The sequence below is a fragment of the Mustelus asterias genome, chromosome 20 (assembly GCF_964213995.1).
Source record: "Mustelus asterias chromosome 20, sMusAst1.hap1.1, whole genome shotgun sequence".
NCBI lineage: Eukaryota > Metazoa > Chordata > Chondrichthyes > Carcharhiniformes > Triakidae > Mustelus > Mustelus asterias.
Window position 1 is genome coordinate 48,607,542 of NC_135820.1, and position 17,567 is coordinate 48,625,108.

A 17,567-nucleotide genomic window follows, 5' to 3' on the forward strand; every position below is an offset into this window, starting at 1 on the left:
GGAACCATCCAACGGTCTGTTGACCTTGGGTGGGATTTTCCAGTTTTGGGGCAAGCACAGCCGGAAAATCCCACCCATGGACTGCAGCAGTTCAAGAAAGCAGCACACCGTCACCTTTTAAACCGCAATTATCGGTGGGCAATAAATTCTGGCCTAGCCAGTGATGCCCACATCCCATGAACAAATGTTTAAAAAAACTATCTTGGTATCTGAAAAATTAAATTAAAAGTTAAGGATTTTAAGTGCTTTTAATTACCTGATCTGATGCGTGTGAACACTCAATTTGATGAGTTGCCAACGATTTACTGACATCACCGATGCTGAAAGCCAAGACATTCTTTTCTCTTGACACCAGATTTAAACTGCTGTGGGGAGAGGGGAAATTCCTACCACAGAGGTTGCTAGATCTCCGAGGGCAGCTTTTTTTTTTAAAGTTCAGCAGCAAACACCTCAGCTTTGCCACTTACCTGACTGCAAAACAGACATCGTCAACGTCTCAGAGGTTCTGAAGAAAGGTAATCAATCTTAAATGTTAACTTACATTTTCCTCTCCACTGTTGCTGTTGACCAATATTAGCAACCTTGTCAGCAAAAAAAAGGCTCTTAACGAAGCTAAATCATGTTTTTTTGATGAAATAGCTGGGAATATTTGATTGACAGCAATTCATAGAGATTATCCATCACAGGAAATACAAAAATTGCTGACTGATGCCTGATTAAAATGAAAACTAAACATTTTACTCAAGTAATCCATTCAACCCCACCCGATTGTGCAGAGTTAAATTCAGCTCCCAAATTTTTATTTATGCACGTGATATTTATTTATTGAAGCACCAGAACATTTACTTATTTTCCAGCAACTAATCACAAAAATCATAACCTGATTCAGGCACCATGCTGCTAATCCCACCATCTCCCACAGCAGAAGACTTTTGCCATGAGCTCCAGGGACTTTTTCTCATCCACCATGAAGTGCTTCAGATTAACCCACCTTGCATTGTATGCCATATTCCTCTGGTGCAAGAATAAGTAAATTAGGTGAAGGATAGCAATTGAGAAGTGTGGGTCGAGTGGCATGGAAGAGCTGAAATGTGTTGGCATTACTCAGTTAAAGTAAAGGGCTGTAAGGTTGTGCATGCAAGTACATGCTTTGGAGTACATAGCTAACCATAGAATGAGACCTTGTGTTAGCGCCCTCCATAACCACACTGCATTGTGAAGAGTTTTTACACAACCATTACTTTTAGAAGGTGGTAAGTGTGTTGGTACAAGAAATAAAAGGGAAACTTTTTATTTAAAGGGTGACCTTGTCTGCGTTGGTCAAGTTATTGAATATTTTGCTGGACTGGAAGTAGAAGCAGGAGTAGGCCATTCAGTCCCTCAAGCCTCTTCTACCATTCAATTAGATCATTACTGATCTATCTAAATGCACTATCCCCATATCCCTTGATGTCTTTACTCTCTAGAAATCTATCAATTTCTGTCTTCAACATACTTAATGAACGTACTCCCAATTGTTGCAGAAAGTGGTGCAAGACACTACATAGAAACCAGAGTATAGGTACCAACCTCCAATTCATATACTTTACATTCTATCTTAATGTGTGTCTTCAGTTTTAAAAATAGTAAAGGTTAATAATTAAATAACAATAAAAAGCTAAAGGAATAATCATAAATAATAGTTATTAATTTACTGATTTGGTTGAAAAGTGAACAGTTTGTGAATTCAATCTCCAAGGCACCAGTAAAAAAATCTCAAAATGAAATTGGATTTCTTATTCAGTTGCAGAAAGCTAGAAGCCTTGACTTATTTGTTACATGGCATAACATTAAAAAAAAACTATTCTTTGGTTTATCCTGAAAAATGCCATACATAAGCTAGTAAATATATTCATATATTGCAACGGGATCTTGATCAATTGGGCCAGTGGGCTGACGAATGGCAGATGGAGTTTAATGTAGACCAGGGGTCTCCAAACTACGGCCCGCGGGCCACATCCGGTCCGCAGCGGGCCACATCCGGCCCGCAGTTTGGAGACCGCTGCTGTAGAGGAAGTGACATGGGCAAGTCAGCCCCAATACATCAAAGGACGTCTAATTCGCTCAGGCTTCCTGCAGTCCGCAAAACCTTTACTTTCTTTAGATACTCTCCAAAATTCTTCCACTAACTTGGCCCGAGCACAAGTAAGTCAAAAGTACCTCAACCACAATTTGTTGAGTGAGCCATTAGATCAGCGGTCTCCAAACTGCGGACCGGATGTGGCCCGCGGGCCGTAGTTTGGATCCTGATGTAGACAAATGCGAAGTGATGCATTTTGGTAGATTGAACCAGGGCAGGACTTACTCAGTTAATGGTAGGCGTTGGGGAGAGTTACAGAACAAAGCGATCTAGGGGTGCATGTTCATAGCTCCTTGAAAGTGGAGTCAGAGGTGGACGGAGTGGTGAAGAAGGCATTCGGCATGCTTGGTTTCATCGGTCAGAACATTGAATACAGGAGTTGGGACGTCTTGTTAAAGTTGTACAAGACATTGGTAAGGCCACACTTGGAATACTGCGTGCAATTCTGGTTACCCTATTTTAGAAAGGATATTATTAAACTAGAAAGAGTGCAGAAAAGATTTACTAGGATGCTACCGGAACTTGATGGATTGAGTTATAAGGAGAGGCTGAATCGACTGGGACTTTTTTCTTTGGAGCGTAGGAGGCTGAGGGGTGACCTTATAGAGGTCTATAAAATAATGAGGGGCATAGACAAGGTAGATAGTCAATATCTTTTCCCAAAGGTAGGGGAGTCTAAAACTAGAGGGCATAGGTTTAAGGTGAGAGGGGAGAGATACAAAAGTGTCCAGAGGGGCAATTTTTTCACACAGAGGATGGTGAATGTCTGGAACAAGCTGCCAGAGGTAGTAGTAGAGGTGGTTACAATTTTATCTTTTAAAAAGCATTTAGATAGTTACATGGGTATGATGGGTATAGAGGGATATGGGCCAAATGCGGGCAACTGGGATTAGCTTAGGAATTTTTTTTAAAAAGGGCGGCATGGACAAGTTGGGCCAAAGGGCCTGTTTCCATGCTGTAAACCTCTATGACTCTATATCCATTTAGTCTTGCCCCCACAAAGTCTGCATTTCTTTCAAAGCAAGACAAAGTTTTTATTATTTCAACACTTTGAGATACCCAATTTATGCCAGTAAAAGTTTATACAAAATGGAAAATGGATTTTTTTTGCCACAGACAAACTAGTACAATACAGTAACAGCATGTAAACCAATCAACAGGCACAAATATAGACCAAGAACCAATATGCAATGGATACTTTGCAAAAATTCTCTATGTTACACAATTTTATTTTCTTTGCAAAATGTTAAAGCACCCCCCCCCCCGCAATAAGTTTCAGCTGAAACACTTTTGCTCACATTCTAATTTCACATACAGTTATTTTATTCTGCAGCATTCACAATTTGTACAATAACATCCCATTTTCTTTATCATCAGTCTCTCATTTCCCAACATCTTCAGTCAGATTTAGCCAACGCAATTCCTTTTCATGCTTTGTCAGGAAAGGATCCCTCAAGGAGGATGCCCCACCCCCCCCCGCCCCACCTTTCAGATAATTGCCACCCTCTCCAAACAAATTAATCAACTAGATTGCGCTCTGTGATAGTCCAACATGATAAGGCGCTACATAAATGCAAATCAAGATCCCTTTTTCTTTGTTTCAAAATGTATTCTGAAAGCTGTAAGAAATGAAAACTCCATTCAAATTGCAGCAGTTACATTAAACAAATACACTTGTCACTTAAAAGTGATTGGATTTTTTTTTTAAAAAATGAACAAAAATCCTAACAAAGAAATAGATAAATATCGAAAGATTACACAGAATTTCCCTGTCATTCATTACAAATAATTTTCATAAAGGAGTTAAAGATCCTATTTTTGGACATTGCCAAGAACGTGAAACACTCCTGAAAATCAGCCAGAAGCATTGGTAATCTTCAGCAAACCCTGATTAAAAACTCACAAAACTTACATTTACTACCTAGAAAATTCATATACAGATAGTATATATAAAATAAACGAGTTCTAGACTGTAATATCATCTCAGGGTTCAGCTGATATGATCAACATTGGAGACCCAGATCATCTTATCACTGATTCCCAGGTTATCTATTATTCAATACAGTGTGGTAGAATATGGGTTTGTGCCAGCAATCTTCCTATCGTGTGCTACTAATCTCAGCCTCAGTAACTGTGAAAAGGTGATGTGTACAGGTCAAATCTATTCCCCCCAAAAAACACCATCTTATTTACAGACTGCTCTCAGATATTTCATCGCAGACAGTTTAAGAGGCAGCTCAGGAAGTGAGCAATCACCCACAGTTTTAACTGTAGTAAACAAATGATTCCATAAGGAGGTGAGGAAGGAATTAAAAATCTTTTCAATTATGAAAGAAATAGTCACAAAGACATTTTCACTTATCGTACTACAGAAGTGAGTACAGGCAACCTATCTTCAGTCAAAGGATTCGATTCAACATTTTATCCTCCAATCATAAACTGACTGATCATTATTCTCATAATTTGCATACTTTTGTATGTTGAGAAAAAAAGTTCGAATTTTGGTGTGAAAGGAAATATGACAGGCCTAAGCTTAAACAGTTAGGATACTGTTCAGCTAAAAGATTGTAAACTTTTCACAAAGTATAGACTATAATAAGAGCACACACTTGTAACAATTTCTTTAAAAATTAGAAAGTTCAAAAATGCTGAACATGAATATATGATTTCAATTTAATGTGGGAGAAAGAAAAATCAGTGATAGTAAAATGATTTCTGATTCATTTCTTTTTACCAGCTTAGCTTATAAGTATTGATCTGATCATTTTAATAAACATACAGCAGTGTAAAAAATGGTATATGATGTGAAAAGCATAACTTGCTACAGAAACACGACTACATCAGATTTGTTTTGTATAGCTCATACATTCAAATAACCACATTTTCACCGTGAATAAAAATGGTACCTTGTACGTGGCTGTCACTAAAGCGCAAATGCAATAATTCTTTTACACATAGTATTTAAATCCATTTTAAAAAACGAATCAGCTTGCTTATAATGTACCCATTTGCCTGGTTTGCCTTTCATCTGTGACAAAATCCTACATCTTTGCAATCATGTATCAGCCTTATTCTAAATACAATGCAGATTGTACAATATTGAGTTGTAAACAAATTACAACAGCCAAATATTTACAAATTCTCCGTATTAATCATGTGATTATCCAAACAGCACAATACAGTAAAATAATTGTTAGAAAACAGTGAGAGCACCTATTGTAAAGTAAAACTGCCATTAATAGTCAATTATAGTTTCTTAAAGCAACCACAAGACAACATTTTGAGTGTAATTAGGTATTAAAGCACACAAAATACAGTGCAGAAAAGCTCTGTAAAATGCATTATAAACAACTCTACCAAGCATATCTGATAAATGTCTTTATTTCTGTACTTAAGCCAAAGTCTGAAAAAGAGTTGAGACACTTGCTCCTGCTCCATGATTCTGCGGCTTCCATTCTAACCAATTACCACTTGGTGGCGCTGCATGGGTTCAACCATAGCATAGCAGAATCCTTGTATTGTTCTCAAGAGTTACATTCAGTAGCAACAAGTCTTTTAAACAAAACATGAGGCTATGGTTTCTGTTCATGTTCTTCGCTTATTGATGTTACCTGTATAGTGGTGTGTCCTTCTCCTGATGTGGTGGTTTCAGAAGATGGTACAGCCATAAGTGTACTTCCTACAGATGCCATCTGGGTAGTGTTATGGAGTGCAGCATTGAGGCCAGGGACTGTAGTGAACAGCTGGATTGGGCTGACTACTTTCAACACTGTGTTACCATCCTGGATGGCAGCCGTACTCAGGACTGCCAGATTGGATGCATCTGGGTGGATCTCAACTGCATTAGGTATTCCTGAGCTTGAAGATGCCAGAACACTGTATCCTCCTATCAGTGGTGAAGCCGTGGCAGTAAACGTTGCTGTGTGTGGTGAAATCTTGCCAACTGCAGAGACTGGAATGGTGGATAGAGTTGCCATTTTTCCTATGTTTGTTAGCTGAGACAGAGGCACTCCAGAAGCCAAGGTAATCTGGCCTGATTGTGATGTTGTGACCATATGAGCTGCCACTGTTGCTGGTCCAGATGTTGCTCTTGTAAGGCGAGGCCGTTTTGAAGGAGGTGCTGCTGCAATTGGAGTCAAGGTCATGAGAACATTGTTTAGGTGCTGGGATTTGTGCTTTAATTCTTTGGCTCGTTTACGATGCTCATCACATTGTTGTTCCAACGCTAAAACAAATATAAAGCAAAACAGAAATGTTTGACGCCTTTCAATAAAATACAAAGATATGAATTTAAAAACTTAAAATCTTAACTTTGTTACAAGCCTTCTACCACAGTACTCTATGTAGAATTACACAGCATGTATAGTACAACACAGGTCATTCATCGCAGCCAATTCATATACTCCACGTGAAATTTCTTCCATCCTGTTTCTTCTAATCTTATCAACATAACCTATTCTTTCTCTCTTATGTGTTCATCAAGCTTCCATTTAAATGCATCTACGCTATTCTTCTGTACTATTCCTTGTGCTAGGAATTTCCACATTCAAAATATTTTCTGGGTAAAGACATTTCTCTGGAATTCCTCACTGAATATTATAGTTACCTATCTTTTAGTTGCCACCTTAGTTTTAGTCTCAACAAGTGGAAATATATTCTCTGTATCTGCAATATCAAAACTTTTCATGATCTTAAAAACCTTGATCGGGTAACTCCTGTTCTTTTTCTTTCTACAGAAAAGAGTCCAGACTTAAATCTTTCCTGATAAGTGTACCCTCCCAAGATCTGATATCATCTATATATATCCCATTTGCACCTTTGCTGTACCTCAATATTCATTTTCTAATATGGAAATCAGAACTATGTACAATACTCAAAGGGTAGTCTAACCAAAGTTCTGTACAAGTTTAGTATAACTTGTTTGCTTCCCAATTCCATTCCTACAGAAATGAAGCAGTGCAGTTTGTTTTTTTGATGACCACGTTAACATTTAGTGATTTGTGGTTCTTTACCCCTGGATCCCTTTGTTCCTCTACCCCATTTATACTCTCTATTTTTCAAGGCGTATTTTTCCTAACAAAATGCAGGTTATATTGTGACATTATCACATGGCAAAATCATTTCTACCCTTAGTTTGGACTAAACTACACATATTGTTTGCTCACAATAATTTCACAATATGACTATCTCACAACCACAATTCATCAAATAACTTCTTAGTCAGGTCTGAGTTATATGCTATTTACTTGCTATTTATATCAAATCCCACTTTATTTAACTGAAAAAGAATGAATGGATTGCCTGAGCTGGATTATTTGCTGAAGGTCTGGTAGGTGTTGTGGTGCAGTGGGCAGTGTTCCTACCTCTGAGCCAGAAGCTCTGGGTTCAAGTCCCACAGTAAGAAGTTTAACAACACCAGGTTAAAGTCCAACAGGTGTATTTGGTAGCAAAAGCCACACAAGCTTTCGGAGCTCCAAGCCCCTTCTTCAGGTGAGTGGGAATTTTGTTCACAAACAGGGCATATAAAGACACAGACTCAATTTACATGAATAATGGTTGGAATGCGAATACTTTCAGCTAATCAAGTCTTTAAGTATTCGCATTCCAACCATTATTCATGTAAATTGAGTCTGTGTCTTTATATGCCCTGTTTGTGAACAGAATTCCCACTCACCTGAAGAAGGGGCTTGGAGCTCCGAAAGCTTGTGTGGCTTTTGCTAGCAAATAAACCTGTTGGACTTTAACCTGGTGTTGTTAAACTTCTTACTGTGTTTACCCCAGTCCAGCGTCGGCATCTCCACTTCAAGTCCCACACCAGGACTTGATGGCAAAAGAATGCATGTTCCATAGAGGGTGCAGCCAAACAGGTTGAATATCAACGTGCAAATCCTTCCAACATATGCCAATGGCAGGTGGTAACAGCAGGTGAGTTTTCTGGTCAGCCATGTGATGGAAATAAAGTTGGAGCCAATACCATCGCTTACCATAGTTTCAAACTACAACATACACGTAAAAGTGCACATTGTCACAACAATTCAAATTTGCCAAGGGCGAGCTCCCTCATTCTTTTGGGGGCAAATCTGCCTCCATTTGTCCTGCTTTAATTTTTCAGCCCTTTAACATGAGGAGCAACTTCCATCTGACTTCAAGGTGAAGACCCTCTTCATAGAGCTGCCAGCTAATCAGAAGCCAGCACCTCTGTGTCACACCAGGGTCGGTTGACAACTGTCAGTATTGCAGGAGTTCTAGGAGGAAGAGGAATCATGTATGGTCCAATACCAAGTATCCAGAATGTTGCCACGGCTAGATTGGCAAGCCTGGTGAGGAATGGTGGGAGGTGGGCATGTTAAACAGGACTTTGGAGGGGGTGAATAAGAGGATGGACATGGAGAGGCAAAACTGTTTGGGGGGCAGGGGGGGACACTAATTAGCATGTGGACCTGGGAAGGAGGCGCCATCCTCAGCCTTTTCCCCAACAGCCCACAAAGTTCCTGCCAGGCTACATGTTGGGCAGATTTCTCCCGCCACCTGTTAAATTGGAGATGCAGCATGATAAGGCCTTAGATTGGGCATTAATTGTCCACTTAGGGCCTCAAGCATGTGGCCCAACCCACTGTCATAAAACTGTTTTGGAAGAAATGTTATCAGTTTAGGAAGAAATGTTTGGAACAATTCACAATTGCTTAATCACAACATTTTCCCTCTTGCTGATGAAGCTATACTATTATAGTCCAGATCTTTCAGTCAATGTCAGAGAGGGACCACCCAAACTGAGTGCAATTTGAATTGCCCACTTAACAATTTAATGTAGAGCCATTGCACCTTCCGTGCCGGCTCCTGCAGGAATGAACAGAGTTGGACGGTCAAGCTTGTAATCCTAGTGCAATCATGCCCATTCTCATCATGAACTGAAGACATGTTCCTAAGGCCTGTCTTCAGTTCATTGACTTCTACTGTTTTTAAACGGAGCGGTTTAATCCCAACACTGCATAACTTCCCCTCACGGCACCCCTCTCCCTCACCTCCAGAAAGCATAATTTTCTTTTCTCGCTACCCCACCTCCACCGACCCTGATAGTGCTCACTCCCTTTCCTCACCCTCGACAGTGTGCAACACCCTCCCTGAACCCATGAAAACACTCAACCCCCCCCCGCATACCCCAACAAAGCCAACTCTTTTGACAGCTGCTAGATAGGAGCCATGGATTCCAGAAGATGAGTCAAAAAAGAGGTTGCGGGAGGTTGAGGGCACTGCCCTTGGGTGGGGCAGGGAGAGCTGGTGAGCTGGGAGGCAAGTCAACATTGCTGGGATGGAATGTGAGGTGTGAATATTGTCATGAGGTGGCTGAGAGCCTACAGGACAGGGGTTGAGCACTATTGACGGGAAGCAGTGATCATTGCCGGGGGGTGGGGGGGAAGTATACATTATTATGGGTGCTGAAGTGCTTTGACACTCCATTTGATTTTTTAGAATGATGCTGCTCAGCTGGCTTTATACCTGCTAGGAATAGTTCTAAGTAAATCTCTGTACAAAATACAGGGCAAACAGCTGAAGCCTCCATGGTTCTGGCCATCCAATCACCCTGTCATGGGAATCTTGGAGCAGTCCAGGCAGGATAAAATCGGTTATTGGAAGTTTAAACTTCCTGTGTAAGTACCGCAGGTATGCACAGGTTAGGAGTTCCTCAGGGTCCAGAGGCATATTAGAGATGTAAGTTGAGTCGAGGCCTCTTCCCATATTGGAAGATTTAGGCCTTAACGTTTAAATATAGGGGAACAGAATTACAAATTTACAAAGCCGGGTTCAAATCAGCTCAGCAGTATAAAATTAATTTACATATTGACAAAAAACTTTTTTTCAATAACCAAAAATTTCATTATTAACTCATTCTTCCAAAATGATTTTTTCTAGATGTCATGCAACATCACTGATAAATATTTCTTTCTCATTTTTATCTAACTCCTTATTACAGACCTGTGTTTGCTAATAAAATAGGTATCACTTTTTAAGTGACCCAAAGCACAAACTTTAGGCAGTTCATGAAAACTGATCAACATTTCACCTGCATGTGGTTGTAAGTGGAACTGAAAACAAGATAAATCCTACAATAACTATACATACACAAATTTGATATGCACATGTGGTTGTAAGTGGAACTGAAAACTAGATAAATCCTACAATGACTATACATACACAAATTTGATGTACAAATACACATTTATTTTTTTCTGACAAAGGTAAGTAGATAGTAAATCAATACAGCAGAGAAGTAGTTGTCTTCATTTTGAGTGCATGATTTATGTGAATGGTCTGCAGACCTATCTTCTCTCTTGTAAGGGCCAAGAGTTGAAGCAAGGCCTAGCTATTTCAGAGATAAGTAGTTACAAAATTAATGTCTGGTTAATCTGAATTTACCAAAAAAATCCAACATCCTTTGCTCTGAGCTCTGCTGGACAGCAAGACTAGCGACATTGATTCCATTTGATGAGAAACTAGGTGACAACCTGGTGGAGAGGGGTGAAGTTGGGGAGGGGGAATTTTCATTGGCAACAGGAGGCTTGTTTGGGTGCATGCAGGGAATTAAGTGTGCAGCTGTAGTGTAAGGCTTTAACTATTAATAATGATAAATTAACTTCTGTTTTAACCAAGGATTCAGCATTTAACAAGCAGTGAACTGATTTTCCAAGCTGTGTGAAACTCTCCACGGTCCATAAGGTGAGTGCACAATGGGAAGTACAATTTCAGTGAAACACACTGGTTGCGAAGTATATGAACAATGAAACGGAACAGCTGAAGCCATTGAAAGGCAATCAGTGCTTGACAAGTGATTACCTACTTCTTGCAAGTCACTTCATTCACCATCAGCTTTACTCCCCCACTGCCAGCCTTCTCCACAGCATGTGAGTAGCTTATTCAGCTCTACCCTGCACCAATGAGAAAGTACAGTAAGAAGTCTCACAACACCAGGTTAAAGTCCAACAGGTTTATTTGGTCCAAATAAACCTGTTGGACTTTAACCTGGTGTTGTGAGACTTCTTACTGTGCTTACCCCAGTCCAACGCCGGCATCTCCACACCAATGAGAAAGAGCAGAGGAGCAACAACAGCTACATCAATAGCACCAGCAACAACTGGAGCATCACCAGAACTTTGTCCTCAACCACTTCCTGCTACAAAAGACAGAGGAGATGGACAAAGAGGTCCAATTCCAAGGAGTGAGACCTCCAACTCAGGGTTTACAGGCTGAGAATGAGCTCTCTTGACAGATGTGAACATCAGTACTTCAGGAGGCTCAGGGTTTCATGGCTGAGTGTTGCTGATAACTGCAGCCTCCTGGAACAAGACCTCCTTCCCAGCTGAGCAGGTGGTCGTGCATTGTCAGTAGCCATCAATGTGCCTCACATTGGAAGGCCACCCACAGATCTCTGCCTCTTCTGTTGTGTGCTTGCTTCTGCAAGGAAAGAAAGCAGAGAGTTACAAGTGCTAGCAATGACTTGTGTGGGTAGCAGGGATGGGCAACATTTGTGGAGGATGAACTAGAGATTATAGGCATAGGAATGACAGCGCAATAGAATGAGGGTGAGTATAGGTGTTGCCAGCTCAGATGGGGATGTGGGGAGCCTGGAGAAATTGAAAAAGCGAGAGAGGCAAAGGTGGAGTTGAAAGGTACGTTGTTCTGAGGAGTGCTGTGCAGGAGAATGCTGGAAAAGTCAGAGTGTGAGGCCTAGTTCCTAAAATTGTTACTCTACTCACCTCTCCCACACTCCTGAGGTCCCTGGTGGATTACCTCCCGTTTGAAGGAACCACATTTCTGTTGATTTCCTCAGCCATTTCCATCCACACCTACTTGGTGGAGAGGCTGTCCTCTTCCTCCAGTCCTTGGGAAAGATCACCCCACTTCAGTCTCTCAGAGTTGCAGGACCTCCAGGTAAGAGCCCTGCAGTCCCAAAAATCCATGTGCAGGTGAGCCATTGCAACCCATGCCGTAGTCCTTTTAATTAGAAATTCTTCCTTTGAAAGAATTGGCACATCATTCCAAGTGCCCTCCCTGATTGGAGAAGGAACATGGAAGCAGGATAGTAATACCATGGTTCAGTTAAAGAACTTTAGGAAAGCCCATTGAAGAAGGGTTCAATGAGTTTCCGATCCACTAATTGTCCCATTGTGTTGGCAAGGAGAAAGGTGAGAAAAGTCTGCCCTTGACTTCATTAAATGAATTTCTGTCAACCACAAATAATTCAAAAGCAGAATTAGAAGCTTTTGTAAAAACGCTGGAAACATGAAGAGCAATCTTACCAAAAAAGTCTAAATGCCGAACAAGAGTGAAAATGGGAGGGAATAGTGCCGATTTTTTGAACAAGCTCCCAGTCACAATCGTATGGCACATAGAAAGAAAATGAGCCCAGATGTGATTCTCGTAGTGGGAGGGCCGGACCCTATTCTCCCCAGGAAGCCACCTGCTGAGCTCTAGGTGCGTCATGGCGCAGGTGTCCCGGTCTTCCAGTATATTGTGTAAACAGCGTACAGAGTACAATGGCTGCCCCAGACATCGCCAACCCCTCCACCCCCCAACTGGGTCATTACCGATCCCCACTACCCCTTCTCTCCACCTCCCCTACAAAGCTCACCCCACTGCCTTCCCCCCATCATGACAGAGCCTCCAACATGGGCCTGCCCCCTTGGGTGGGCAGTGCCAGGGTGCCAAAGGGCATTCCTCAGCCCTTCCCCCGACCACCTAGTGGTCTTCAATGGCCTCCAGTCCCACCGACGAAGTTATCATGTCTGGTCCCCGTTGGTGAGGATCATACATGACCGGTTAGGAGCTCGACTGGCTAGCGGGTCATGTCAAGTGAGCCCAGACGATAGCGTCCGAGATTCACTAATTATATTTAAATTACCAAATGAATATTTAAATTGGCTTCGCGCCCATCACACGAGTCGGTAAGATCGCCTCCTAAGGCTTTTGCTTCTACTTCCTTGTGAAACAGATGAAATAAAAGGTTAATAATTCCAATTTGATATTTTGAAATTTTTACATTCCAATTATGTAAATGATTATTTACATTTACTGCTGATGTGACTTTGACACAGGGTTTCTTAGCTAGCTGATTATTAACAATATGTCAGGTAAATCGTGTCAGTAATGGTTCTAAAATGGCACTATATTGCAATTTACCCTGAATTTTCTGTTAACATAGAATCATATCATCATCATATTAGATGAACTGGAATCCATGATTGACTTAAACAAAAAAAAATGACAATGAGCCATATAAGGATATTGTGACAGATGACCAAAGGCATGGTCAAAGAGGTAGCCTCTTAACAGTATCTTAAAGAACAAAATGATGGCATGGCCACCAATGTAACAAAGACTAACATAGCAAATTTGCAGGAGGCCAGAATTAGAGAAGCACCGAAATTTTGGATTGTAGAGCTCGAGGATGTTACATTAGTTAGGGGTAAAGCTATCGATAAATTTGAAAATAAGGATGAGAATTTTAATATGGAGTGTTTGCCAGAACAGGAGTCAACATAGACTACTGAACACAGGGATGATGTGTGAGTGAGACTTGGTGCAAGTTAAGATAAGAGCAGCAGAAGTTTTGGATGAGCTCATTTACCTAGTCAGATTGTCGCATTATTAATTTTTAAAAGTCAAAAATCACTAGAATCAGCATGTCAACAAGTAGCAAGTAACCAACCACAAAAAGGAGTATGGTCAGAACTTTGAGTCTGATATTTGTGTTCCTGACATACAACAAATTGCATGCCAATTTTCACATTAAACAAATACAAGATCTATGTTGAGGAGTTAAAATGAAGAGCTGAGATATTGGGCAAGATTTTTCTTCCTCTCTGCAGCGCATTTGGCAGCAGTGGGAGGCAGCGCATAGCTCGTTGGCAGCAAGATCTTATGGTCCCGCCATTGTCAACGGGGTTTCCCGTTCAATGCACCCCTCACTGCCAGGAAACCTGTGGCAAGGGTGTGTTATTGGCAGGACAGTAAGATCCTGTCGGGGGCAAGATTTCAACGATTGAAAAAAAATGAAGTAATATTGTGAAGAAAGGACGAAGCATGTGGTGGCGTAGGTGAATGCAGAATAAAGTTTACATCTTGTTACCAAATAAATGCAAGTCTTTTGTATATTGTGGGGTAAAAGTTATTTTCCTTCTTTGGATAGGACTGAGCCTTAGCCATTCATCCAGTATCTTATTTGGCAGTTACTTTATCTCAACAAATGTTATTTTTGGAACCAAATTTGCACAACAATTTGAACAACAATCCCATATGCACAGGAGTTCCATTCTTGCTCTAGCTCCAGTTCTGTCTTTTTTGAATTGAGTAGTTTGGTGTACTAATGCTCTTAATGCAGTTCATCAACAGACATGAAAAGAGGAAAAGACAGATGAATAATTAAATCCAATAGCCACAAAAAGCCATTCAGACCATTACAAGTTGCAACCTACTGGAAGAGCTAACAAACTAGTCCTACTCCCCTGATTTCCCTCCATTTCTTTTTAAAATCTGTATTCATTTAGAAGAATTTATTTTTCTTCAAATATTAATCAAATTTCTCTCGAATAGGATTACGAGTTCAATTTCCAGCACTGTTCCTGTTATGACATCTTTGTCCCAACAATCCTCTGCATATATACAAAAATGCTTTACCACTTCATTTCTTCATTTAATGATGATCTTAAATTCATGTCCTCTAGTTACCAAGTCAGCAATGAGTGGAAATATATATTTTCTCTATTCAACTTAATACTTTAATCAGCTCTCTTCTTAACTTTCTCTATTGTAAAACAAGCTCTAGTTTTTCTAGTCCCTACTTATTCCTGGTATCATTTTATGTGAAGCACTTATAAGAACAATAAAATATTAAAACAAATAAGTTTCATAGTTTTGTGAATCTGGGAAAATGAATTAAGAAAAGTGGATTATGAGGGAAGTGTTGTTTTAACACAAATAGAAGACAGGTTGCTTAAAATGCTTTCTTTAGAGAATTGGGTCAGCAATAACCATTTCCACTAATGTAGCAACTTTCATTTAGTAAAATACACCATGGCACTTCACACTGAAGACATTGAGAGTGAGTAGAGGTGACATAATAATGTTGATGTTTGCAATAAAGTTGAAGTTAAAGGATGGAGAGCAGATAGGGTGTACCTTTCAGATGACAAGCTTTTTCTTATATCTTATCCAGCAATATGGGAGCATTGTTAGAATAGCTTCCCATATATTGGAGCTGTATTCAAGTCTCAACAAACTTTAGCTGATAAGGAGTTAATTGTGACGGAGGGAAGAAATGCTGGGCACAAATAAAACAACGCTTTTGTGGTCGTTAAAATCAGAGACAATGTTAAGAGTTCCATATGAGGTCAGAAGAGATAGAATATCATAAGATAAAGAAATACTGAGGTGTGTGGTAGCTGTTAGTTAAACTTGAAAGAAAGATAACAAAATTATTTTGGAACATAAGAACATAAGAAATAGGAGCAGGAGTAAGCCATCTAGCCCCTTGAGCCTGCCCCACCATTCAATAAGATCATGGCTGATCTGAAGTGGATCAGTTCCACTTACCCGCCTGATCCTTATAACTCCTAATTCCCTTACCGATCAGGAATCCATCTATCCGTGATTTAAACATATTCAACGAGGTAGCCTCCACCACTTCAGTGGGCAGAGAATTCCAGAGATTCACCACCCTCTGAGAGAAGAAGTTCCTCCTCAACTCTGTCCTAAACTGACCCCCCTTTATTTTGAGGCTGTGCCCTCTAGTTCTAGTTTCCTTTCTAAGTGGAAAGAATCTCTCCATCTCTACCCTATCCAGCCCCTTCATTATCTTATTGGATTCTATAAGATCCCCCCTCAGCCTTCTAAATTCCAACAAATACAAACCCAATCTGCTCAGTCTCTCCTCATAATCAACACCCCTCATCTCTGGTATCAACCTGGTGAACCTTCTCTGCACTCCCTCCAAGGCCAATATATCCTTCCGCAAATAAGTGGACCAATACTGCACACAGTATTCCAGCTGCGGCCTCACCAATGCCCTGTACAAATGCAGCAAGACATCTCTGCTTTTATATTCTATCCCCCTTGCGATATAGGCCAACATCCCATTTGCCTTCTTGATCACCTGTTGCACCTGCAGACTGGGTTTTTGCGTCTCATGCACAAGGACCCCCAGGTCCCTCTGCACAGCAGCATGTTGTAATTTCTTTCCATTTAGATAATAATCCAATTTGCTATTATTTCTTCCACAATTGAAGAAAACAAGTTTTTCAGTGGCCCTCTAAAGGCAATGCAGGAGATTAAGTTGTAATGATTCAGACGACATAAATGGAGAAATGGAGCAATAAAATGAAACCCAGGCTTCATTGGGAAAGTGCTTTCCAAATACAATGCTGTTTTAGGTAACTCTGATTATTGATTAAAATGTACATATGCCACAGTTATCTGAGAGCCAGTAGCAATTCAGGCTGATTAAGAATTGCAACAGCAAATGTCCCAGTCCTACTGACCGATTCCATTTTCTACGTTAGAAAATAGTGCACCCGTTATGTGCCCTGTTGCAGTCAGAGTTCAGAAAGAGCAGAGATTTTTTAAGAAACATTCTAATGTTCACAATGCCTAAGAATGCTTTTCTGTTCAGACCAACTGTGGGCCTCGAGTATGTACTATTACACTGAATGTCAATTGTAATCTGGATGGCCTTTCACAGAGGTCACAGTTACAAAATTGTAGTCACGTGACAGGCACAGGTCATGATTTTTAGTGACTTCAAGATTTCTGTATTTTAAAACCAAGACTAGCTTAAGCCAAAAAATATTTTGGAAATTTCTGACCCATCCCCAGTAACTAATGGTGCTAAGCAAGCTGCATGCTAGCTAGCACCAGCCTCTTCAGCATGTTTTTTTCTAAAATAGTCTCTGATGCCTTCCATGACAGTGACTGAAATCAGGTATCGCATGTGTGGGAAGCTGCTCAAGCTGAGATGTCCCTAGGCAAAGACCAAAGTCTCCAAGGAGGTAGTCCCAATTTCCCATCGCCAATGATTGTGCGCGAGAACTAGCTGCCCGATTAGAGCTGGACATGCAAAGCAGCATGGACTTGTTCTCCAATGCATGTGACAACTTTGATCTTATACTCAACATGAAGAAAACTGAAATCATGCACCAGCCTGTTCCAGGCAAGCCTATCTTGAGTCTAATGTTTCAGTCCACAAGCAGAACCTGTCAACAGCAGAGAAGTTCACTTATCTCAGCAACACAGACTCTATGACAGTCTCCAAAGATAAGTTCACTTATCTCAGCAACACAGACTCTATGGTAGTGTCCAAGGATGTGCAATTAGCCATGATAAATACGCAACGTTGTGTGTCGAGAGTGGTGGGGGACGGCTGGGTAAGAAGCTCTTTGGAGAGTCTGTGCAGACTTGA

The 17,567-nt window shown here is 40.6% G+C and overlaps 1 protein-coding gene across 2 annotated transcripts in view; it reads right to left on the reverse strand.

Moving 5' to 3' along the window:
* Positions 1 to 3,135: 3,135 nt before the first annotated feature.
* The window catches only part of gmeb2 (glucocorticoid modulatory element binding protein 2), a 79,380-nt gene continuing 64,948 nt past the window's right edge, over positions 3,136 to 17,567 (reverse strand). For both annotated transcript variants that reach the window (XM_078236488.1, XM_078236487.1), the window contains exon 10: positions 3,136 to 6,344. In XM_078236488.1, the coding sequence (XP_078092614.1) occupies positions 5,692 to 6,344 (653 nt within the window). In that variant the 3' untranslated portion in view covers positions 3,136 to 5,691. The remainder of the gene's footprint in view (positions 6,345 to 17,567) is intronic.